Source organism: Entelurus aequoreus, linkage group LG13 (assembly GCF_033978785.1).
Source record: "Entelurus aequoreus isolate RoL-2023_Sb linkage group LG13, RoL_Eaeq_v1.1, whole genome shotgun sequence".
NCBI classification, from domain to species: Eukaryota; Metazoa; Chordata; class Actinopteri; order Syngnathiformes; family Syngnathidae; genus Entelurus; species Entelurus aequoreus.
This window is the reverse complement of record NC_084743.1, coordinates 52,930,020-52,956,060: the sequence shown is the minus strand read 5'-3', so window position 1 is coordinate 52,956,060 and position 26,041 is coordinate 52,930,020. Positions and strand designations below refer to the sequence as shown.

General features: G+C 42.3%; 1 protein-coding gene across 1 annotated transcript; it reads right to left on the bottom strand.

Annotated features, from left to right (window-relative positions):
- Positions 1-5,148: 5,148 nt before the first annotated feature.
- si:dkey-260j18.2 (uncharacterized protein LOC325231 homolog) lies at positions 5,149-26,033 on the bottom strand. Its single transcript, XM_062067987.1, has 5 exons — positions 25,368-26,033; positions 23,423-23,573; positions 19,191-19,269; positions 11,357-11,584; positions 5,149-11,295 (listed from the first exon to the last, which is right to left on the bottom strand). The coding sequence occupies exons 2-5, from the start codon at positions 23,571-23,573 to the stop codon at positions 9,801-9,803; spliced, it is 1,953 nt and encodes a 650-aa protein (XP_061923971.1). The 5' UTR covers positions 25,368-26,033; the 3' UTR covers positions 5,149-9,800.
- Positions 26,034-26,041: the final 8 nt, after the last annotated feature.

The window sequence follows — 26,041 nt, the reverse complement described above, 5'->3', positions numbered from 1 at the left end:
GTCATCCGCAAACAAAAACAATTCACAGTCGCATGCCGATGACATGTCGTTTATGTATATTAGGAACAATTAAGGTCCCAATATACTGCCTTGGGGGACTCCACAGCTCACCGAGAGGGGGGGACACGGTGCCGTTCACCTCTACCACCTGCTCCCTCCCCTCCAAGTAAGATTGCATCCAGCTCCATGAGGTTTTGTTAAATCCGATTGCTCTGAGCTTATCCAACAGTATAGCGTGGTTAACGGTGTCAAAGGCATTCTGAAGGTCCAGCATGACCATGCCGCAGTATTTGCCCGCGTCCACCTCATGTTTGATGTGGTCGGTCAGATAAAGAAGACATGTGTCAGTGGAGTGGTTAGTTCTGAAGCCGGATTGGAATTTGTACATGAGTTTATTAGTGGCAAGGTAACTATCGACCTGTTCATAAACTATTTTCTCCATTACTTTCGAAATGGAGCTGAGAATAGAAACAGGTCGGTAGTTGCCAGGTTCCAATTTGCTTCCTTTTTTAAAGAGGGGAGTTACTCTTGCTATCTTAAAATCTTTTGGTACTTGGCTTTGTGTAATTGATAGGTTTATTATGTGCGTGATGATCGGGGCAATGATGGAGGCAGAGTCCCTGAGGAATCTGGAGGGAATATTATCAAGGCCGGTGGCCTTGTTAGGGTGGAGCGCGCTCAATTTTTTAAACACCTCATCAGTTGTGACCATTTCTAATTTGAAATCATCGTTGGATACTCCTAGCTTTCTGTAGAAGGCTTTAATGTGTTCTACACCAAAGCGACCAGAGTGGTGGGACAGCTTGTTGACAAGAGTTGCGGCTATGCTGGTGAAAAAGATGTTAAGTCTGCTAGCTACCTCCATTTTGTCTGTAATGAGGGAGTCACCCTCCTTGATGCTGATGTTGGTGAGTCTTGTTTTAAGTTTCTGGCTGCAACCAGGAAGCTGGTTGTTGAGAATTTTCCAGAGCTCACGTGGCTTATTTGTGTTTTCCTCTATTTTGTCGTTAATGTAATTTTTTTTTAAGGATTTAGTCAGGTTGGTTGACTTATTTCTTAATTTATTGCATTGCTTTTTGAGAGTTGAAAGGAGTAATTTGAGGTTGATGTTATTGGGTTGTTTATTTACTTCTGTTTTACATTTTTCGTATTCAGAGTATTTTCTGTCTCTGTCTTTAATGGCAGCTAATAGGTCCGGATTCATCCATGGTTCCGAGCGGGCTTTGATCCTGTTTTCACGGGAGCCATGTCATTTAGTATCTTTAGGAACGCCGTTTTGAAGCGATCCCAAGCAACATCGACCAGGTTGCTCGCGAGCACAGGGGACCAGTCCCACTCATCTAATTTTAAATTGAAATTGTCTTTGGAGTATTTTTTGAGGGATCTGGATTGGGCTGTTATGTGGCCATTGGTTTTGGGTTTAGCTATTTTGCGGGTGCAGAAGGTTAGATAGTGGTCGCTAAGACCACAGAACATGACCCCACTATTTTTTATTTTAGGCCGGTCTGAAGTGAGAATGAGATCTATGGTTGATTGGGTGGAATCACACACCCTTGTAGGTAGCGCTATTAGCTGGGAAAGACCGTGCAGATTACAAAACTTGCTGAAGGATCTGAAGACAGGCGCATCTTTGCGTTGAATATCTGTGTTCAGATCCCCAGTTATAATTTTCTCCACGTTGTCTGTCCCTGCCAAGCATTCTTCCAAAGCCCCATAGAAATCACTCTGATTAGGGGGTCTAAAAACAGTCCCTATTAGTACCGGCTTAGCGTTTTTAAATTTGATTTCCGCCCACACAGATTCCAGGTCATTGTGGTTAAGATCAGTGCGAGTTATGTATTTTATATCTTGGTGAATATACATACAAACGCCCCCACCGTGTTTATTCCTATCCTTTCTGATAACCGAAAAGTTTTCTATTTCTATCTCTGAGTCAGAAATACTTTGATCAAATTTGGTTTCAGAGAAACACAAAATTTTTACCTTCGTGTTGAGGAACATTTCTCTGATTTGGTCGAGTTTGGCTCCAGAGAGGCTGTTCACATTAAGGTGGATGATGTGTAGTCCACTGGAACCAAAAAGAGCATCAGAGTCCGCTGTGTTGTGGTACTGACCAGAAAAGTTCTTGGTTGTTATTGCTGTTGACGTTGAAGAAGAGAAGGGAGAGAGAGGAGAGAGAGAGAGAGGCATCTTCCTCCAGGTGAAGGGGGAGGGAGGGGGAGGGGCGGAGTTGGAGAGGGGGAGAGGGGGAGGCCAGGTAGGGTTGCTGGGGGTGGATTTCCTTTTGGCAGGCTTTTTTGCGGACAAAGAGAATAACGAAAATGTTTTTGTCAAGGCGCCTCTAAATCCAGTGTATGCCGCGTCCTCGACCGTCGTGGACCGGGGAGAGGCCGCGTGGACCCCCGCCATCTCGTGCAGTTCCCCGCCATCATCGATGACTGGTTCGCCGTCCACCGCCGCCGCTGCGTCGTTCACCGCCGCTGAGTCGATGCCTTCTCCGACCGTGTCGATGAACGGGGCGAAGTCCTCCGCCGAGCCGCCGATCGCTGGAGCACAGGTGAGCTTGAGCTGAGATGAGCCGGTAGCCGAGTTAGCTTCGATGGCGACGCTAGCAGTAGCATTGCTAGTCTTCGCCAGTCGGGACAACATTAACCGTGTTGTTGCAGGTCCAGGGTTGAGTTCAGTGTCTCCTGATAGTAGAAGTAATAGTAGTATTATTGTATTTTGTTCACTACTTCCTGTCCCGCGCGATCCGCTCTGCTCTGTGCGGACTTGATGTGGCGTGCTCAATTGATGCGCCGCGCTCCGACGTCCGGCAAAAACAGAAGCTGACACATTGAATAATAGAATAATACAGCGTTTTTCTGCAATATTATCCATATTAGATGCTGAACAAGTGGACGGCGACTAGACCATAACATAACTCACAGGTTCAAGTTGCTCCACTGTCACGTCTCCGGCTCAGGGGCGCAGTTGACTCTCTCTCCTCTCACTTACTCACTCACTCGCCCTCTCTCTCTCTCTCTGGCCGAAGCGGCAGGCTCAAACAACCCCGTATTACAAGAAAACGTGGAGTTTTTTTGGGGTTTTTTTTACATCCCTGACAGGAATTTATTAATGTTGTTTAAAGAAAAAAAACAAAAAACACACTCACACAGGCAGAGGGCACTTTTTAAGACGAGGCAAAAAAGGGCAGGGGCTCAAGCACCCATAGGGCCCTGTCAGGCACGTTCTCAGTTGGTTATTTATGCGTCATATAACGTACACTTATTCAGCCTGTTGTTCACTATTCTTTATTTATTTTAAATTGCCTTTCAAATGTCTATTCTTGGTGTTGGGTTTCATCAAATACATTTCTCCCAAAAATGCGACTTATACTCCAGTGCGACTTATATATGTTTTTTTCCTTTTTTATTATGCATTTTCAGTCGGTGCGACTTATACTCCGGAGCGACTTATACTCCGAAAAATACGGTATGTTGTGGCCAGTGCCCTGTACTTTGCAGTGGTTTGTTGGGGGAGCAGCACCAGCAAAATAGACGTAAATCGGATCGACACACTCATCCGGAAAGTTGGCCAAACTATTGGCACGCAGTTGGAGGCGTTTGTGTCAGTGAGGGACAGGAGGTCACTGGACAAACTGCTCGCCATCATGGACAATCCTGCACACCCACTCCACCTGACAATTGAGGGACAGCGGAGCTCATACTCCAACAGGCTCCTTCAGCTTCGCACCCACACTGAGCGATTCAAGAACTCCTTCATTCCGCACTCCATCCAGCTGTATAATCACTCGCCATACGGCAATAAATGATATCTGTCTATTACCTGACCACTTCTAAGTTATCAACCTTTCTTTGTTTATAATCTATATTTTCTGCTGGATCTACTCTTTATTTTTATGCTGCCCTTTTTTTTGCTGCAGCTGTTACATATACTGTAATCTTGTAAATGGTAATTGGGATTTATACATACATTGCATATATTATAGAAATATGTATCAGTATATATTATATAATGCAGTGTTTTTTAACCTTTTTTGAGCCAATGCACTTTTTTTTTCATTGAAAAAATGCGGCGGCACACCACCCGCAGAAAATATTAAAAAATGAAACTCAGCAGTCGATATTGACAATAAAAAGTTGTTCTCGCAATTGTTGGATATGAATTTAAACCATAACCAACCGTGCATCACTATAGCTCTTGTCTCAAAGTAGGTGTACTGTCACGACCTGTCACGTCATGCCGCGACTTATTGAGTTTTTTGGTTTTCCTGTGTTTACTGTTTTAGTTTTTGTCTTGTGCTCCTATTTTGGTGGCTTATTCTCATTATTTGGTATTTTCCTGTAGCAGTTTCATGTCTTCCTTGACCGCTATTCCCCACACCTGCTTTGTTTTCACAATCAAGAATATTTCAGTTGTTTTTATCCTTCTTTGTGGGGACATTGTTGATTGTCATGTCATGTTTGAATGTACTTTGTGGACGCTGTCTTTGCTCCACAGTAAGTCTTTGCTGTCATCCAGCATTCTGTTTTTGTTTACTTTGTAGCCAGCTCAGTTTTAGTTTCGTTCTGCATAGCCTACCCTAAGCTTCAATGCCTTTTCATAGGGGTACTCACCTTTTGTTTATTTTTGGTTTAAGCATTAAATACCTTTTTACCTGCACCCTGCCTCCCGCTGTTTCCGACATCTACAAAGTAATTAGCTACCTGCTGCCACCTACTGATATGGAAGAGTATGACGTGGTAAGTCTGCCGATCTCCAGACAGTAGACACTCAACAACGGCACATTATTTCCGGATTATAATCACTTGTTTGCAAAAAATATTTTTAACCCAAATAGGTGAAAGTAGTATCTCGCGGCACACACAGTGGTTGAAAAACACTGATATAATATATATATATTATGTAAAGATTACATATATATTATATTTTACATTGCTACTATGGTACATTTTTAGTCTACTTTATACCTGCATTATCCTTTCCATCCTTTTTAACTGAGCTACTGTGTGGAACAATTTCCCTTGTGGCTCAATAAAAGTTTGCCTAAGTCTAAGTGACGATATCGTTACTGTACATGCTTAGTAAAGTCCAGTCAAAGAAAATCCCCCAGCAAGAAAGTATAAATATTTCATTTGATCCTTGAGCAATTCACAAACTTTATTGATGGCAAAAAGCACATTCTTGGTGTGTGTATGCCGCGTAAAGAGCTTGTGGTAGGCAGATTTATTACCCGGCATAGAAAAACTTGCACATTTCACGCACACGGCAACCAGTATACACACACACACAAAAATGCATTTACACACTTTAAAATGGCATGACATCAATTTTCTGTAAGTTGAACCACATCGATCCCACTGCAAATCAAACTAGTTGGCCTACAACGTTCATAGAAATGAGCATGAATCTACAGTTGTGCCTATTAAAAAAACCTTCAGCTATACCTAACGAGTCGATACACAAACTAATGTGTAGTAATGAACTTCATACGTTCACTTCTTGCTATTGTAGCACGTGAGTGTAAAATAAACATTCACTTCACTAAATATTGCTGTTGCTTTCTCTTTCACTTAAGTCATCCCTTGACATCCAACATATTCATGACATTTTATCAGGTTCAAATTTGGGGATTCTCTGTCTGGAAAGCACACAAGAAAGTGACATTTTGACATTTGGGAAAAGTTGTGATAGAAATATTGCTCCGTCACATCTTTATGGCATCATCACCCGTTACACCACATGTCTGTGCTTTAAAAAAAAAAAAAAAAAAAATAAAAAATAAATTGAGTATGGCTGCAAACTGAGCCACCGTGTGGTCAAAGACGGTTGCAGGCGCCAGCACTTCGATAAAGGTGGGTGAGAGGGTGAAAGTCAAGGTGTTCCAAAAAAAATCACTTAACTAAATATTGTAATGACGTGACTCGAGATGTTATCAAAGGTTTATCAGCCTTCAATGGAAGTCGTTACAATCATGCCAAAATAATTTTTTTTTAATGAATACTTAAGCCTACTGTGCTACTGTATTTTGATGCTGGTCATTGAAGTTTTCTGAGGCGGTACTTTTGTGTTTGGGAATCACTGCAGTTAGTCACTCCAGACAATTAGTATGTGGAACAAGGAGAAGAGGAGCGGACTTGCTTGGAATAGACTTTTCCCCCCACTCATTTTTGTGCTTATTAATACCATGGGTAATTAATAGCATTTTATTCTGAAAATCAACCGGATTTATTTTGTTTGGGTTGTACTTCCTGTCCCGCTCTACCCCAATTGTGCCGAACTGCTGCGGGACAAATAAAATAAAATCAAACTTAGATTTAATTTGATGCATATTTTGTACTAAAACAAATTAACGGGGAAAACATTTTCAAAAATAATTATTTTTTTGCGAAAAATAAATATTTTTTACTGGAGATGTCCAATAATGGCTTTTTTGCCGATATCCCGATATTGTCCAACTCTTAATTACCGACTCCGATATCAACCGATACCGATATATACAGTCGTGGAATTACCACATTATTATGCCTAATTTTGTTGTGATGCCCCGCTGGATGCATTAAACAATGTAACAAGGTTTTCCAAAATAAATCAACTCAAGTTATGGAAAAAAATGCCAACATGGCACTGCCATATTTATTATTGAAGTCACAAAGTGCATTTTTTTTTTTTTAACATGCCTCAGAACAGCAACTTGGAATTTGGGACATGCTCTCCCTGAGAGAGCATGAGGAGGTTGAGGTGGGTGGGGTTGGGGGGGCGGGGTTGAGGTGGGGGGGGGAGTGGGGGGTAGCGGGGGGATGTATACTGTAGCGTCCCAGAAGAGTTAGTCCTGCAAGGGGTTCTGGGCATTTGTTCTGTTGTGTTTATGTTGTGTTACGGTGCAGATGTTCTCCCGAAATGTTTGTCATTCTTGTTTGGTGTGGGTTCACAGTGTGGCGCATATTTGTAACAGTGTTTAGTTGTTTATACGGCCCACCCTCAGTGTGACCTGTATGGCTGTTGACCAAGTATGATGCATTCACTTGTGTGTGTGAAAAGCCATAGATATAATGTGACTGGGCCGGCACGCAAAGGAAGTGCCTTTAAGGTTTATTGGCGCTCTGTACTTCTCCCTACGTCCGTGTACACAGCTGCGTTATAAAAAGTCATAAATTGTACTTTTTAAAACCGATACCGATCATTTAGAAACCGATACCGATAATTTCCGATATTACATTTTAAAGCATTTATCGGCCGTCCGATATTATCGGACATCCCTATTTTTAACTATAGATCCTACATTCTTAGCACTACATCGACCGGGATTAGATCACAGTATCAAACCCCTTTGAGATGAGCACTAACGGTGTGTGACACGGGCTTGAAGCCCAGGGGCCCACCCAATCAGGGGCCCCTGATTTTGACGGCGCAATGCAATGATTGGTGTTCATCGATGTCAATCATTAACAGCCCAGCCTCGTTTAGCGATTGTGTTCTCTCTCTGTCTCTCGGCTGCGTTGTTTTTTCCTACTGCTCCGAGCGGGGCTGGAACCCACATCACCAGTGTGAAAGAGCAGCGTACTACTATTGAGCTAAAACACAGGCAGTCACCTATATCGCCAGCACTTAATTTGAAATTGACTGGCGCCCGTCACAAAGGAGATGTATTCATGGACACAATTATTTGTAAAATGGGTGATATTTGGCATTGTTTTTGTTCTGTTGAGTAAAATCATGTTGTTTCTTTTTTCAAACTGTGTTTCTGGGCTGGAGGGGCGGGGCGGATGTTGAGGTTTGGGGTTGGGGGGTCGTGCAAAACCCCTCTCAGCCCCAGGGCAGACCTAACCAAAGGGAGAGAATGTGATTCCATGTCATTATATTAGAATCAGTGATGGAGCAGGAATCGGCTAAGAAAACAAAACATTCATTCATGAAATGACATTTTACATGCGCTTCTTCATGTAAAACAGCGACTGCCACGGATCTGCGTTTTGGGACGAATTTGTCTCCAACTCATTTAAAATGCCTGAATTATTTCGGCACTCAAAGGAAAATCATAATTGGGGATGTTCTGATCAGGGGTTTAAGCTGCCCATTACCCATGAGTGAGATTGGCCAATGCCAATATTGATACCAATCACATGTATTACATTTTGCAATTGTTTTTTTTTTTTTTTATAGTGAGTGCTATAAGTTTAACAATATCAACACAATATTGTCTAGTTCTGTATTCCCTTCTTCTGTGTGTAATATGTTATGTATCATTATCACTGAAGAATGAGGCTAAACATACAAAGAATTGCGGTTTATTTGACTTAATGGAGGTGATTACTATTAGCTTCCCCACTGTGTATGGAGATACATAATTGGCTGCTAAACAAAAATAGTTTCAGCCACAGAAAGTGTTGGTGATCAGCATTAAAAGGCATTCATCGGCAATGGCGATCACATACTTTTTGACAAAAATCGGCCGACACTGGTGATCCATCGGCACACCCCTAACCAAAATAAGCCATGCGAAAACATGCAAACTCATTAAGGTCCTAGTAATGCATTCCACTCAGCATAATTAATTCCTGCTCTGAAATGGGATGAATTTTGTCAAAATGATCCCTTTATTTTAATAGTCTTTTGCCACTCGGATGTGTAATTTTCAGCTCAAGAATCAAAATCAAATATTTCTTTTTTCCATAATCAGACCTATCAGTTGGCGTTGTGTTGTCTAGACTGGATTTATGGCCCATGTAGCAAAAACGACAAAAGCCTTCCAAAAAATAAAAAAGATGCAATTGCTATGTTTGAATATCTTGCATCTTGTATACATTCACATGTCTCAAGTCAGAATCAGCCAAAAAACATGCACATTATGCCTATAGGTGCTATGTAAACACACATCTGAAATAATAACCGTTACAGTAGTTTGACTAGGAAGGTTCTGTTTATGTAATGCCGAGCTAATGTGATTAGTCTATTCAGTGATTCTCAAACTGTGGTACGCCAAATTAGTCTGTAAATATGTACTGCATGATTATCACTGTTGATGTTTGTGCATTGTGCGTAATGTTACAGTGGCCAAAAATATTGCATACACTTGTTGAATAAAACTTTTGCCTTGTTTTTAATGAATACTTAGGCCTACTACGCTACTGTATTTTAATGTTGGTCATTATGGTGGTACTTGGAAAGCCAAGTATTTTCTGAGGGGGCACTTAGTGAAAAAAGTTTGAGAACCACTGGGTTTTGAACCAAACAACAATGTATTTTGGGGCTAACTGCTTATTTAGGGGGGGATAACATCGTCACACCGGGATGCCGTTAATTTTTATTTTTTTTATTTAAGTAGGTTTAGCCTCTCAGAAAAAACAAATCATTAACAAATGACATTAAAAAGGAAATACTTCACATCATTCACTCCAGCCACACTGAAGTGTTGGGACTATCAACAGTGGGGACAGTTTGGAATTAACTCCATTAATACTTTGAAGCCCTTGTTGTAAGATGAACAGTATAAATAAGAGGGGGAAAAAAAGCTAAAATTTGAATTCATACTTGTACTACATGTACTAGTACACAGTACTACTTTGCAACGGGCTATTCAAGTTTCTAAAAGGCGAATTCAAGTACATTTTCTTGGAACAGAATTATCCAGCAGGTTGAAGCTTTTTGTCACCTCTAGAAAAGCTTCTATCCAATGGCTTCATGATGAGGACATTCAGTTCTGGTAAAAACCTAATCGAGACCCTTTATCTGGACCCATTTGAATCCATCTCGCATGTAGCGTTGACACCCCGAGCGCATCTCGGCTGCTCAACTTGTTACTTGTCCACAACGCGGCTTTCTTTGGCTCGTCTCAGTCTGTACAAGATGTGTTTCTTCGGGAACTTTAGCGTGGTGCAGCCAAAGCGACTGACCCCGCCCGTGTCTCCGGGGAGCTTCTCGCGTCTCTGCACCCAGCTGCGCCAGCCGGGTTTCCAACAGTACACGCTGTCGTAGAACCGGGAGCCGTTTTCCCCGCCCAGAACGTAAATCCTCCGTCTCCACCGGGCCACACCGCCGGCCGCAATCCGCCGCGGCAGCCCTGGGAAAACCACGGGGCTCGGGGCTCTGTCGCTGCCCGCGCCTGCTCCGCCCCGCTGTTCTGCAGAGACCGCCACCCCTCCGTGGGTCACCTCCCGCTCCACGCCGAACGCCCTTCCCTCCCGGAAAAACAGCACACGTCCGGTAGCGTCTAAAGCATCCAGATTGGTGTAGTTTCCATCCAGGAACTTGCTGGTGTCCCTCATGTAGCCCCCGATGGCACAGATTCCTCCTCGCACCGCCACACCTCCGGAAAGGCATGTAGCGCCCGAGTCCAGAGCCACACGAGTCCAGCAGTCTGTCAGGGTGTGATATATAAGAACACCCGAGTGGACCACGGCGCGGTTTTGTTCGAGCGTGGTTCCGCCTAAAAGGTAGAGTCGTCTCCTCAGGGCTGCGCAGGCAAAAGCCCGCAGAGGGACTGGTAACCGAGGACCGGGTGCCCATTTAAGAGTCGCCAGCTCCAGCATCTCACTGGAGTCCAGAAGTGCGGAGCGATTGCTTCCGCCTAAAGCAAAGAGCAACTCTCCACAGCCCAGTAGGCCCAACATACAGCGAGGTTGGCCCATTGAAGGACGCTCTATCCAGCGGTTCAACACAGCATCGTACTCGTGGACAGCAGCCGACACGGAGCCGGTCCCCAGAATGCCTCCAGCGACAAACAGTCTGTTGCCTACAGCCGCGCAGCCAGGACTTACCAGTGAGTCCAAAGCCGCGAGCTTCTCCCACTTCCCTGTCCGCGGATCAAAGCAGTCCACAGTGTAGTCTCGTGCAACTAAATTCTCATCGTCTCTTGGCGTCAGGTCCATGCACACTATTTTCTTCTCAAACATCCCCTCCCTTGGACGTAGAGGGCCCCCGAGACCCTCGCCGGCCGCCGCGGGGCCCAACTCCTTGCTGAGTCGCCGACTCTCGTCCTTGGACAGCAGCCCCGGACGCAGGTGGTGAAGCAGCGTCGGCATGTGGGCGTAGCGATCCAAGGGCTTGTGCTCAGCCCATCGGCGCGCGGCGTCGTACACCTGCGCCTCAGAGTCCACGCCCAAGCGGTCGGAGCTCAGGAGGCTGCCTAAGGTGCCGTGATCGAGCAGGAGGAAGTCCTTATGGCGGGACACACGAGGGAAGTGCTGGGCCACGAGCCTGAGGGAGGCACGGAGAAGCAGCTGGTCGTGGTGAGACCGGGCTAGAGAGTACATACCCAGACAGTTGTCCACTGAGAGGTGCTCAAACAGAAATCTGAAAAACAAGGCAACATTAAAATGCAAATAAAAACAAGTGGACCCACATTGAACATCACCTGGAGCACAGGTCCTGCAGGGGCATGACCTGAAGGCGATTGGCGGCCACAAATAGATCCTCAGCAGTGTCCAGAGAAAGCCCCGCCTCTCCGGTGTACACAAACTGGATGACGGTCTCCATGATAGACGGCGTCACTTCTTCCAGTCGGATCTCGGTGAGGCGAGACTCCACGAGAGGACTGGTGAACATGGCTCGAAAGTATGGGCTCACCGCTGCTAGGAGCACCCTAAACAGGCGAGGGAGAGGAAAGTGTCATCTTGTGAAGACGTCGAGTTGGAGTTACTATCCCAGTATGGAACGCAATCTCAGAAAGGCAGAATACACCTTGGATTGGTCGCCAGCCAATCAATCACAGGGCGATCATGACCGGATTGCGTGGGACTTGATCTCATGCCGGCTGTGTGAAAATCAGCTATGTCAAACTTGTCTTCAATAAAGGCCACATTGCAGTTGTGGCTACTCTCAGAGCGGGATACTTTACAGTGATTACACTCTATAATTATAGTGTCTAATCCCCTCATTATGTTGTTACACAATTCCCTATGGATTTAATTTTTTTCTCCATGTACAAATTGATGAATAACTGACTGGCTTTTGAAATCATAAGTCAGGGGGACAAGCATTTTATTCTAACAAAAAACGTTTTGAATATATGTTAATAACACAGGGGTGTCGATACTTTTATCAATAAGGGCTGCACACAGAAAAGTCAAAAGTACTATGTGGGGGCTATTTTGATATATTTTCATGTTGCAAATAAAATTACATATATTTAAAGACAAAACTTAGTGTCAGCTTTTTGTCATAGGTGAGACAGTGTGCTATTATTAAAGTGGTTAAAAAATAAAGCCAACAGTAGAAATTAAAAAAAAGACCAAAAAGATGTAATGTAAGGTAAAAAAGCTGACATTTTGATACAAATAACTAATAATAATAAATCTTCGCTTTTAACACAAAAGTGACACTAAGTTTGGTCTTTAAATACTGTATATACAATAAAATGTTTTTTTTTTTTAAAATCAAAAAAATCAAAATGGCCCTCGCATACTTTAACTTTTCAGTGTCAGTGGAAGAAATTTGGACACCCTTTAGTTATTAGTATCAATTTGTTTTCTTTTTTTCGCATCACATCATTAATTATTGCTTTTTTTTTTTAATCCAACTTTTTTTATTGGCATTTTCTAATACAGAAAAAAGTGCAAGTCGAAACAGTACAATTTTAAAGTCAGAAAATTCTTCACACCCTTTCCCTTAAAACCCAAATCCCCCACCCACCCTCCCACCCCACTCAGGTCACACCAACAAGGGACATATGGCACAATCATATAACAAGTAAGACGGCAAAGACAGACATTCTCACACACACACACACACATACGAGGCCAGAGACAGACAAGCAGGCTGAAAGGAGAAAGGGAAAGAATAAAATTAAAATAAAATTAAATAAAATTAAAATTAAATAATAATAATAAATAAAAGGGAGATTATTCCTCATCTGCGTCTGGGGATAAATCAAGAGAGTTGACATACAGCAAGAAAGGACTCCATGAGCTTTCAAACGCTTGAGCCGAGCCTTTTAGCGAAAACCTAAGTTTTTCCAGTTTTAGATTGTAGAGAACCTCTCTGATCCAACGGCCGTGTGATGGGGGGGCGAGCCAGTTTCCAATTAAACAAGATCAATCGCCTGGCCAGCAAGGTCGTAAAAGCAACAGCGCGTTTTAGCGATACCGGGCACATGTTATCGGGGCATACGCCAAAAATGGCTGATAATGGGTTGGGGGGAAAGTTTTGACCGTATGCTTTTCCGATTGTGTCAAAAATGTCCTCCCAAAAGGAACATAGTTTAGAGCAGGACCAGAACGTATGGACATGATCGGCCGGAGATTGTTTGCATCTATTGCAGGTATTGCTAACAGTGGGGTAGATTTTGGATAGTTTTGAGTTAGTATAATGAATTTTATGGATTACTTTGCATTGGATGAGACTATGACGGGCACATATTGAGGAGGAGTGAACCAGTTTCAGGGCAGAGTCCCAGTGTTGATCGGATATGTTGGTATTAAGATCGCTCTCCCACGAGGCTCTTATCACTGATAGAGAGTTTGGAGCAACTGAACTTAAAGAGGTATATAACACAGAGATACATTTTTTATGATTAGGGCTCAAAGATAACAATGTATCTATAAGAGTTTCCGGAGGACGATTCGGAAAGTGTGGGAACTGCTTCTTTACGAAGTCCCTCGCCTGAAAAAAACGAAAAAGGTGGGAGTTCGGCAAATCGTATTTGGAAGAGAGTTCAGTGAAGGATGAGAACACTCCGTCTGCATAGAGGTCTTTCACAGTGGTGATACCATGATCGTGCCAAGTCATGAATGCGGGGTCAGTACGGGGAGGTTTAAATAATTGTTTTTTAAGTAGCGGGGTCAATATAGATGGGCCCTGAAAACCCAAGTGTTTCCGTAGCTGGTTCCATATTTTAATGGAGATCGATACAATGGTGTTTGCGCCTTCAAGTTTAAATGGGAAAGGGAGTGATGAGCATTAGCAAGAATGTAATGAGGTGTGTGGGATCGCCGTTTCAAGGGATACCCAGGCCGGGAGGGTCTGAGAGCCTCCATCCATCCAGTATAGGAGTTTCTGTACACTAGCCGCCCAATAGTATTGTCTAAAATTGGGGAGTGCAAGCCCTCCTTCAGATATGGGAGATTGTAGGACTGACTTGCGGATTCGGGCCGTTCCGGCCTCCCATAAAAATTTGGATATTGATTTGTCTAATTTATCAAAAAATGATTTAGTAATAAATATGGGGATATATTGAAAAAGGTAGAGGAATTTAGGCAGAGTGATAATCTTGATCAGATTGATCCGGCCAGCAAGAGATAATGGTAAAACAGACCAGTGGGCAAAGTTCTTCTCCATCTTTTCAATTAGAGGTAAAAAATTTGCCCGGAGCATATCAGACATAGCCGGAGTAATAAGGATTCCCAAGTAATGAATCACGTCATGTGCCCATTTGAATGCCGCTAAAGATCGTGGTAACTGTTTAGCTAAGGAATTAATCGGAAACAGCTCACTTTTTTGGTAGTTAAGTTTGTAACCCGAGTGTGTGCCAAACCGCTCCAGAATGTCAAATATTACCGGGAGTGAGCTAGCACGGTCCGAGATGTACAAGAGCAGGTCATCCGCATAAAGCGAGACTTTGTGCAATGTGTCCGACCGGGTAATACCTTTAAAGCCTGCCTCCGCGCGCAGCCAAAGAGCAAGGGGTTCTATCGCAATAGCAAACAGTAATGGAGACAACGGGCAACCTTGTCTAGTGCCTCTTTTAAGAAAAATTGGGGCGGATAGTGTATTATTTGTACGTACCGAAGCTACTGGGGACGAGTACAAAAGTTTAACCCAGAGAATGAAATCCTCATTAAAACCAAACCGACCCATCACTTCAAATAGATATTCCCATTCAACCCTGTCAAAGGCTTTCTCCGCATCGAGGGATACTACCACCTCCGGGGTCGAGGGGTTTGGCGAATGGATAATGTTTAGGAGGCGCCGAGTGTTGTGTGAGGATTGCCGGCCTTGCTTTTTTTTTTACATTAAAATTGGAGCTGTGGGCTGCACTTTGAACATCCATCCTTCCATTTTGTACCGCTTGGCCCTTTCGGGGTCGCGGGGGGTGCTGGAGCCTATCTCAGCTGCATTCTGGCGGAAGGCGGGGTACACCCTGGACAAGTCGCCACCTCATCGCAGGGCCAACACAGATAGACAGATAGGTTGATTGACAACACTAAATTGGCCCTAGTGTGTAAACGTGAGTGTGCACTTTGAACAGTTCTGTTAATATACTGCTTTTTGCATGGTCAGATAGTTGTATGCATTACATGCCGTTTTTCTGTCAAAATTGAAAGAACGAAAACATTTAGTAAGAAAAATTAAGGGCTTTATTGATGCACATTATTTCCAGGCTTAATTGGGGCCACATAAAACGATGTGAAGGGCCTGATGTGCTAATGACCCCTCTGTTACAAGGGGCCCTAGTATGCAAAACCAACTTTTCTTACATGTTGGTACATGTGTTTGTGTATTTGGGATCCCCGTAAGTCCCCAAAATGTGAAATCAAATCATAGAGGCGTGGCGGGGATGTCTTTAAAACAAATCTTGCCTTCTTCCAAACTTGCTTCAAACGAACCATTTGGAATTTAAGACTTCAATGACGTATATTGTCTTAGTTACGTCAGCAGATATCTCCATATATGGTAGTAGTTTACCAAAAGACCATTGCGCGAGCCCGCCATTTTTATCCAGTTGTCGTCAAAAGTTGTAGTCAATACGTTCCTTCTATCATCTTGTTATGGGGCAGACAAGCTCTAACATGCCTATGCATCCTTTGCTTTGCCATTTCTAATAAAAATTAGCGTATAGCTCTAACTTATATCTGTCAGTAGACTCCATATGGAAGCGCTAAAAACTACAACATGGCTGACAGGAAACACACAGTCGAAGGGGGCTTGGCCTGGAGGAGGGGTTTGGCACGTAAATAAGACTGCCCACAAAACGGCGCATTATGTAGAGACTGTCAGAAAGCGGCCTGAAGATGGTTTGTAAAACAAAATCTATACAAAAATTGGACCAAAGAACCACCATTACATTACAAAAAAAAAAAACATGGTGGTGCATGTGATTAGTATTAAGAATGCACAATATTTTTTTTCCAACTGATACCAATAACTTCTTGCTTTTGAAGACCGATACAATGTATATTTCTTTTTTAAATTTGTATTTAGAGCTAACTGTAGTTTGTGTACACATGGAAGTAAGAAAAACTCAAATAAAAGTTGGATTTGAGTCGACAAACTGTACCTGTGGAATCTACAGGGGACGGTGTAGATTTGTCCTCGGGATGTAACATTTACCAGTGGAATGATAAATTCCTCATGGGTAGTAATACCGTTGCAATGTTTTTAATATCGTAAAACTGTGATTGATTACCTAACTTTGAAAATCTCACCGTGATACTGCTAATCGCTAGCAAGCTTAGAAGCTAAAATAAATACGTTAATACACGTTAACATAAACAAAAAAAAGAGAAACTTGGTTATTAGATTTCAGTGTGTATTCTTCAAGTACAACAACTGTGATAATGATAACTGTGATCATTTTGGGTCACATATTTCATATCGTTAGATCCCTAATTTGTCTGAATCAAATGTTATCAATACAATGCTAATATCGCACGTCCATAAATCAGAAGTGATGCTAATGCCATTATTTCCATGTGTCACTTTTCAAGTTCACCCTAACCCACCTATAGCATAGTACGGGTAATCCCACCTCATTGGAGCATTTTCTTTTTAATTGGTTCCTAGGAATATTTTTCTATGTTAGCAAATGTATCGGTGTGACGTCATAATTGCAATAATTATCGTTTTGATGACTATTGTGCATACCTACTTAGCATGTCTCCTTCTGGGTTTGACTCTTGCGGTAGATTGCCTGGCCTTTACCATCAATGTGCGCTTGTTTTCTTCAGGAACTGTGGTTTCTTTCCACAGTCCAAAAATATACAGGTTAATTGGACACTTTTAATTGCCAATCGGTGTGAATGTGTGATTGGCTGACAACCAGTCTAGGATGTACCCCAAATTAGCTGGAATTGGCTGCAGCTCAATTGTGACATAAAAGGCTACGTCCAATTCAGATTTTTTTTTTGTCAAATTCCAATCTTTTTATGTGGCCGTTCACATTCAAAAAAGAAATGCGATTTCTAATGTGAATGCAACCTGACCTGTATGCAGACATGACGCCACACGCACTGCTGTGTTTACGCAAGTAAACATGGCTTTGACTCGAGTCGGTCTCAGTACCGTCAGAGCATTCAATCGATTGGAACGGTTTGCTTTTAAAAACCCAAACAGTCCAGTTGCAATCAATTGAATGCCCTGAGAATACAATGACCTGGGTCAGGGGTCGGCAACCTTTACCACTCAAAGAGCCATTTTGGCAAGTTTCACAAATTAAAGAAAGTAATGGGAGCCACAAAAAAATTTCTAAAATTTAAAATGAAAAACACCGCATACAAAGCTTAAATGCTTTGTGCTATGTTAACCAGGGGTCTCCGACACACGCACCAGCACGCACTTTAATGTGGAAATTTGATGTTATACTTGCCAACCCTCTCATTTATCCCGGGAGACTCCCGAATATCAGAGCGTGATGACACTGCAATTGGCACCCTCTGCGGTCTGCCCTAACAGTGCACCTGTTCGACCACATGTAGAATACAGCTTCAGTTTGCTCACGTAATTGACAGCAAGGCTACTACCTCAGCAGCCACACATCTTACACTGACGGTACCAATACCCAGAATCCCATGCAGCCCTAACTCTTCCGCTCAACCAACGCACGGAAGGGGGGGGGGGATTGATGTGTGGGGGGATTTGGTGGTAGCGGGGGTGTATAATGTAGACCGGAAGAGTTAGGGCTGCATGGGATTCTGGGTAATGGTTGTGTTGTGTTTATGTTGTGTTACGGTGGGATGTTCTCCAGAAATGTATTTTTCATTCTTTTTTGGTGTGGGTTCACAGTGTGGCGCATATTTGTAACGTAACAATGTTAAAGTTGTTTGATATGGCTACCGTCAGTGTAAGCTGTGTGGCTGATGAGTAAGTATGCTTTGCTGTCCCCTGAGTGTGCAAGGAATAACAACATGCTGTTGGACTGGCACGCTATATGTAAATGCTATAGAGGACAATTACTGCAGTGCAATTAGGGCAAGCCCTTTATTTAGTAATTAGAGCGTAAATAGGATTATTTTTTCCCTGGGAGTAATCTATGAGAGACACTGAGATCCATAAGTCTCCTGGGAAAATCGGGGGGGTCGGCATGTATGTAGCTGAGCCGCATCAGAGTGGTCAAGGAGCCGCATGCGGCTCCGGAGCCGCGGGTTGCCGACCCCTGACCTGGGTGAATGAAAACATCCATAAACAGATCTCAGTGCTGGCGAATTTGTGGCAATTTTAAGGATTTTTTTTTGCAATTAAAGTCAACATTTTCTGAACTGAATTATTGCACGTAGAAGATTAAGAAAAAAGAGGGCAAGTATTTTGGCTCTCGCAGTTTTACGGGATATTTTACTTCGATGTCTGCTGGAATAGTGCGTCTGTGGGCGAGCAGTCGCAGATAGTAGTTGTGGAACTTTCACGTGAGTTCCTAAAACATATTATTGTCACCAGTTTTCTGCTCCGTTGTCTACTATTTATTTTGTAATCATCTATTGTGGCGAATAATTATGAAAATTGTTGCTTTTTGATGATGTTCTGGATGAATGCGACCTGAGTGTGGGAGCATTCACACTGAGGATGCATCACACATGAGTCGGATATGGAATGTTCAGAATTGCACTGTTCACACCGACATGAAAAAAATCGGATAGAGGTTGCATACTTATAAGGGGGTGAGATGGGGGCCCATTTTTTATGTGGACTTTTGAATCTACACTGCAACCACATAAATTCCCCATTGTGGGATGCATGAAAGTTTGTCCTATCCGGCAGCTAGAGCGAAATGATTCATGTTTTTATTTTAAACCATTGGAGTAGGGAGGCCATGCTATTGCTATTTCTAAACTACAATACAGTGTGCTGGATCAATGTTAATTTAATTAGGTGGAAAAACTGCGGGAGACCTCTGCCCTGAATTAAAAGGCATTTGGGGGCTGAGCCAAATGTGTCATCACCTAAATAATGGAGACAAGACGTATAGAAAATGGATGGATGTCTTCAAATGGTCTTTTTAGTATGTGATTACGGTTTGGCAGGTAGTACAGCAAGCTTACCTGTGACACATGAACTTCTTTCCCTCAACAAGTAGAGTCACGTCGCACAGCTGCTGAGCATCCAGGAGCTGCTTCAAACCTGAGGAGTGATCAGGGAGAGATGAAGAAAAAACAGAGCGGGTAAGATCCCGAGGGGGCGCTAGGCTGTGACACTTTTCTAAATGAACTTCCGTATTTTGAGTGCGTTCACACTGAAGTATGGGAACATGCTGTGCCCTGAATAAAACATGGCAATATGGGAGTATTGGACACCACCCTCAATAGTTGCTATTTTGGTTGAGGGACTAACCTGAAATAATGAAGAGCAACCCGTAGCGTTGGCAAGTAGAAAAAAGAAGAAGAAGCGAGTAAAAGTGTGATTTTCTGTTAAGTGTGCAACGACAATGGATTTGGGACAGCACTACAATCGTCCCTCGCTACACAGCGCTTCAAAATATTGTGGCTTCACTATAACTCTAATTTTGGCGCTATCAACACTGCGACAATCTCAAGTTGACCAACTTTTGGCAGAACAACCTTTTTGATGGACTTCATCTTCAATAACACTGCCTCATCAATAACACGTCTCCATATTGGTGAGAGTTTTACATGAGCGAGGTCAAAACCTTACAGTAGCATCGTAGTCGGTGCATTTAATTTTTGACATCAATCAAATCAAATCAAATAATCTGTATTTATAAAACACATTTAAAATTTACCACAGGGGTAGCCAAAGTGCTATACAATTGGCAAAAAAACTAAACAGAAACTGGTTCACAGCAGGTGCATTATGGGACACCATAGCAGGATGGAAATCACAGAGTGTTAAAGTCCAGGGAATAAAAATTTTGTTTTTAAAAGCGATTTAAAAACAGGGAGAAAGGAGGTCTGTCTAACACTCAAAGGTAAGTTGTTCCAGAGCTTGGGAGCAGCGGCAGCAAAAGTTCTGTCACCTCTAAGCAATAACAGCGATGTGGAATGACAAGGCATATATATATATATATATAATATAAACACATGATACCAGTATTTAGTTGTTTTTTTTTAATTAGTCAAGTAGATAGTTATAACCACTGATCAAGCCCGTTGGCCCTGCTTCTGAAAAGTTGCCTTTTATTTTTTTTTTTAACTGCAGCACTTACAAGGTTCCTTACGAGGAAATTTTACTATGTATTAAATTCATAAACTGCTATGAAATTGTATAACATTGATGGTGTGTTATTGTGATGTAGGAAAATCCCATATTTTTTAAACCAATTTTCCCAGGAGATTTTCTATATTTTGAAATGCAAATGTTGATGCTCCTCTGAGCCGCAGCATTAGACATACACAGTAAAGGTGTTTGTGAAATCCCCTGATGTTTTTGCTGCTAAATTAACCACAACATTAGCGCTGCATTAAATATTGTGTCGCTACTGGGCCGACAAATCCTAAAAAACAAAAAACGTATCGGTTATCGGCTTTCTTGACTACTAATAATCGGTATCGGATTTGGCGTTGTTAGGCTGAAGCCCCTCTAAAATATTCTTAAGCCCCCTTAAATAATTTGTTTGTTTTGTTTTTGCTTTTTAAAAATGCAGAACATTTCAATATAAGTATGCAGGAATATGCGTTTAAATAAATAATAATATAACCTGTCATTATTCACTAATATTATAAATAATTTGAAGACCCTTTGTCAGTGCTTATTTTCCAATCCAATCCATTCCATCAGTAACGCCCGCATTACTATACTCTTACCTTACCTTAGCACGAGTCATACCGCAGCAGCATTAAGGCTTCACAGCAATGCAGGTTAGGATGTCCAATACAGAATTTTTTTTTTGTCAAATATGATCTTTTATGTAGTTGTTCACATTACAAAAGAATGTGTCCCGACTCAAATGTGAATGCAAACTAACCCAAATACAGACATGGCGTCATGACATCACACGCTCTGCAGTGTTTCCGGAAGTAAACTCCGAAGTAGAAATGCTTCAATTCTAGTCGTCTCAGTAGTGGCGCATTTGTTGCAATTTTCAAGGATTCTGTGCAATCAAAGTCAACATTTTTTGAACAGCGGAAAAGATTATGAAAGAAGATGTCTCCTGCAGTTTCGGGGACATTCACCTTAATGTCTGCTCTGAAGAGCGTGTTGGCGATCTGTGGTAGAACATTGATTGCCGTGAGCTCCTAAAACATTAGTTTGGCCTGTTTCTGCTAATTTGTCAACTATTTATTTTGTATCCGTCTATTTGGGTGAATAATGATGACGCTTATGATAAGCGTCATCATTATTCGCCATAATGCGATCGCAGAGCGGGAGAGTTCACACTGAAATCGCATCATAAAACTATTTGATTGAGTTGTAATATAAAACTCATAATGTCTATAATATTGCTGACAGAAAAATAACTTCAATACCGTATGAAAAGCATAGCACAGTATTACAGCTTTGCAGTAGAGGTTTGCTCCTTAAAACTTAATTGATGTAGTTTAATAGCCTTAGTGTTATTTTAGAGTAGTGTTTTGGGGGCTCTGAAGACTGATAGACACAGTCAAAAGGTGGCGTTCTATGTGTGTTTTTCTATCTTCACTTTTGTCGTTTTCCCCATAAATGCCAGGTTATTGTGATAGTCCATATCACCTATCCCTACTGCCCTGGTATAGCCTGTGGGCTTGAATTTGACACCTGTGGTCAAAACGCCTTAAATTACCATCACAGTAATAACAGTATAACAATATTGCTTTTCAACCATTTCGATTTCTTCAACATTTGCTGTGTATTTCTAATACAGTAACAACAAGTTGTAAGCAAAAAATCTTGCGTCTGTAAACATTCTGAATCAAATACCGGTAGGTTGTGCACAGACACCATATCTTTTGGTGGACATGCAGCCCCTGTTTTGCAGGCAAGAAAGTTTATTTCCATCAGAACCTCCTCTGTTTATAGGTCTACTCTGTAGTACTGTGCAAGTTTTGTTTACACTTCTTTCATCTGTGCAACGTTCCCTGTTTGCAAGTTGCTGGCTAGCTTTCGCATGCAACAACACTGTCCTTATGTGTTTGGGCCATCTCATGCTTATTACTAAAGATGACTGAAGCTGTTTTACAATTCTACTTTCAACCATTTAGATGTGTTCAGTTTTTGTTTTGTAATTCTAATACAGGGCCAAAAAGTTGTGAGCGAAAAGACCTTGCAAGTGCAAAAAAAGTTTCACTCGCGCGCTGTGCGTGCTTGCATCAAGGAACCTCCTGGGGCCTTAAAAAAACATATTGGTTGATCTCTAATATACAGTTACATCATGTATATAAAATGTTGGTGGAGGTGTTTGGATGTTTATTAGAGCGCTTTATAGGCAGAAGAGAGTTCATCTTCTTTGTGTGCAGCAGAAATGATCTCGGAAGGCAGTTTTGACAACACTATGGATACTTTCTGAATGTTTCAAACATATTGCTTGTCCATTGCTTTCTTTGGACTCATATTGAGCTAGCAAAATAAAACAGCTAAAAAAACACTTAAAAAGCACAAGTAGATAACAGCAATACTGCTGTGAACACCCGAGAGTGGTCTGATCGCCTACAATGCATGTGCTGCCGGGTACAAAATGGCTGCGCTGCAGGCACACAATGGGTGGATGAAACGTTCGTGCACAGAGCCATGGTTCATTTTTCAAATATTATTTTATTTAGTAAATCGAAACGTTTGTTCAATGAGGGGTACATACACCGAGGTACCACTGTATTAGATTTAATATCAAGTGAAGTGAAGTGAATTATATTTATATAGCGCTTTTCTCTAGTGACTCAAAGCGCTTTACATTGTGGAACCCAATATATAAGTTACATTTTTAAACCAGTGTGGGTGGCACTGGGAGCAGGTGGGTAAAGTGTCTTGCCCAAGGACACAACAGCAGTGACTAGGACGGCAGAAGCGGGGATTGAACCTGGAACCCTGAAGTTGCTGGCACGGCCACTCTACCAACCGAGCTATACCGCCCCATATTAACAATCCTACTTTACGGAAATCTGTTTGCCACGATCATGTCCGGTAACAATTAACCTCGACTGCTGCTGAGATAGGCTCCAGCACCCCCCGCGACCCCGGAAGGGACAAGCGGTAGAAAATGGATGGATGGATGGATATACAATGTAAAAAATTGCACCCAACTAAGAACGCAGTGCACGCAGGACACTCGCTACATTAAAGTGTATGGAAGAATTTGATTCGAGACACAAGCCTAGGAAGGGACTACCTTGCGATCATGTCTCACCATGAGTGATGTAGTCTCCCAATGGAGTGGTACTGTCATCAGGAAAGTCTTCTTCTTCTGAGTCGCTGTCCGACAGAGGGTCTCCTCCTCTGTCCCCGTCCTGCCATGGCTGGGGGCGCCAGGTGATTTTGCCCCCGCGCACAGCATTCATCTATGGTGTAAACATAAACAAAGTTTACTAGATATCATCAGGACAGAAGGGCTATTATAGTTACGAGCTAGCATATTTCATCTAATTCCTAGCCAAAGTTAATGATACCTTAGGACAGTGTTTTTAAACCACTGTGCCGTGGCCCACTAGTGTACTGTGAGATATTGTCTGGTGTGTAGTGGGAGATGTAATTTCACCTAATTGGGTTAAAAATATTTTTTGCAAAACAGTAATTATATTCCGCAAATGTGCCGTTGTTGAGTCTGTGTTGTCTAGAGATCGGCAGAGTAACTGTGTAATACTCTTCCATATCAGTAGGTGGCAGCAGGTAGCTAATTGCTTTGTAGACGTCGGGAACATGGTTTGTCGTGATCACAATGTGCAAACGACAGCGGGAGGCAGCGTGCAGGTAAAAAGGTATCTAATGCTTAACCCAGTGGTTCTTAACCTGGGTTCGATCGAACCCTAGGGGTTTGGTGAGTCGGCCTCAGGGGTTCGGCGGAGGTCAAAACACACCCGACTCATCGTGTAAATACAAACTTCTCCCTATCGGCATATTACGGATATGGCAACAGCTGACTGATTTGCAGGTGTGTAATTTGTTGTGAGTTTATGTACTGTGTTGGTTTTGTTGTTTGAACAAGGTGATGTTCATGAACGGTTCATTTTATGCACCAGTAAAAAAAACATGGTAACACTAGTATGGGGAACATATTCACCATTAATTAGTTGCTTATTAACATGCAAATTAGTAACATATTGGCTCTTAACTAGTCATTATTAAGATCTTATTAATGCCTTATTCGGCATGGCCTTGTTATAACCCTGACCCTAACCAAATAACTCTAATATAAGTCTTTATTACTTAGAATATGTTCCCCTAGTGTCTAAATAACTCTAAATTTAGTCTTTGTTACCTAGAATATGTTTCCCTAGTGTCCAAATAACTCTAAATTTAGTCTTTGTTACTTAAAATATGTTTCCCTAGTGTCCAAATAACTCTAAATTAAGTCTTTGTTACTTAGAATATCCCCTAGTGTCCAAATAACTCTGAATTAAGTCTTTTTTACTTAGAATATGTTCCCCATACTTAAGTGTTACCAAAAACATAACTTTGTCTTGAATTTGAAAAAAATATATATATTTTTTTTTCACTAAAGGGTTCGGTGAATGCGCATATGAAACTGGTGGGGTTCGGTACCACTGGCAAAGGAGAAAGAAAAGGCATTGAAGCTTAGGGAAGGCAATGCAAAACAAAGCTAAAACTGAACTGGCTGCAAAGTAAACAAAAACAGAATGCTGGACAACAGCAAAGACTTACAGCGCGTGGAGCAGCAGACGGCGTCCACAAAGTACATCCGTACATGACATGACAATCAACAATAAAATAGGAGCGCAAGACAAGAACTAAAACACTACACACAGGAAAATACCCAAAAACTCCAAATAAGTCACAGCGTGATGTGACAGGTCGTGACAGTACACCTACTTTGAGACAAGAGCTATAGTGATGCATGGTTGGTTATGGTTTGAATTAATATTCAACAATTGCGAGAACAACTTTTTATTGTCAATATCGGCTGCTGAGTTTCATTTTTTAATGTTTTCTTCTGGTGGTGTGCCTCGACATTTTTTCAACGAAAAAAATGTATCTTGGCTCAGAAAAGGTTGAACAACACTGCCTTAGGAGTACTTGAAAGCGTCAGGTAAGACAATTTGATGAAGACTAGACTTTAAATACACCAAAAGCTGCTTTTATGTCATGCTAATAGTAGAGTTTGTTGCTAACACTACCTTTGCTCTTCTTCTTGTTTCCACTTTGAAGGCCGGTTGTGTCTCACTTCTACAGAAATGTGAGGCAGGTTCGGAGAGGGGGCTTGTTTGTAGCCGAATACTTTTTTTTGTGTGTTTTTCACAGTGCCGCTTGGTCTTCGCGGTCCCCACCGGCGTGTTATGTCGCTCCGGGCTCAGCCGACAGACTCGTCCGGCCTGCGGTGAAGGCGCATCCAGACGACACGCTGCTCATCCAGCCCCATTCACAACATCAGCAGCGGACATAGCAAACATTAGCATTCTGCTCCAGTTCATGCCGCCTTCGGCTTTTATGTCACTCCTCCGGTAGGTGAGGCTCAATGATGAAATAGTTTGGATTTTTAATGGCGCCGCATGCCTAAAACACCATCTTGTGTTGAGTTGAGGTCCAACCGGCCGCACTTGTCATGTCCCAACCGGATCACCGCAGTGCTTACTGCTTAGTATCCGCTCGCCTGATTGGATGACCTTTAGCTGGTGACAATCGCTTGGCTTTGTGTCCACTGCTGTTAAAATATTATTAATTTCATCTTGCTTTTAAATATAATAAATTGATCATTGGTTTTGAATAATTGTATATAATACATACAATTGATAAAAACAAACGTGCCAAGGAAACGGTAACATATTTTTTTCTGCTTCCGGTGTTGTGCTGC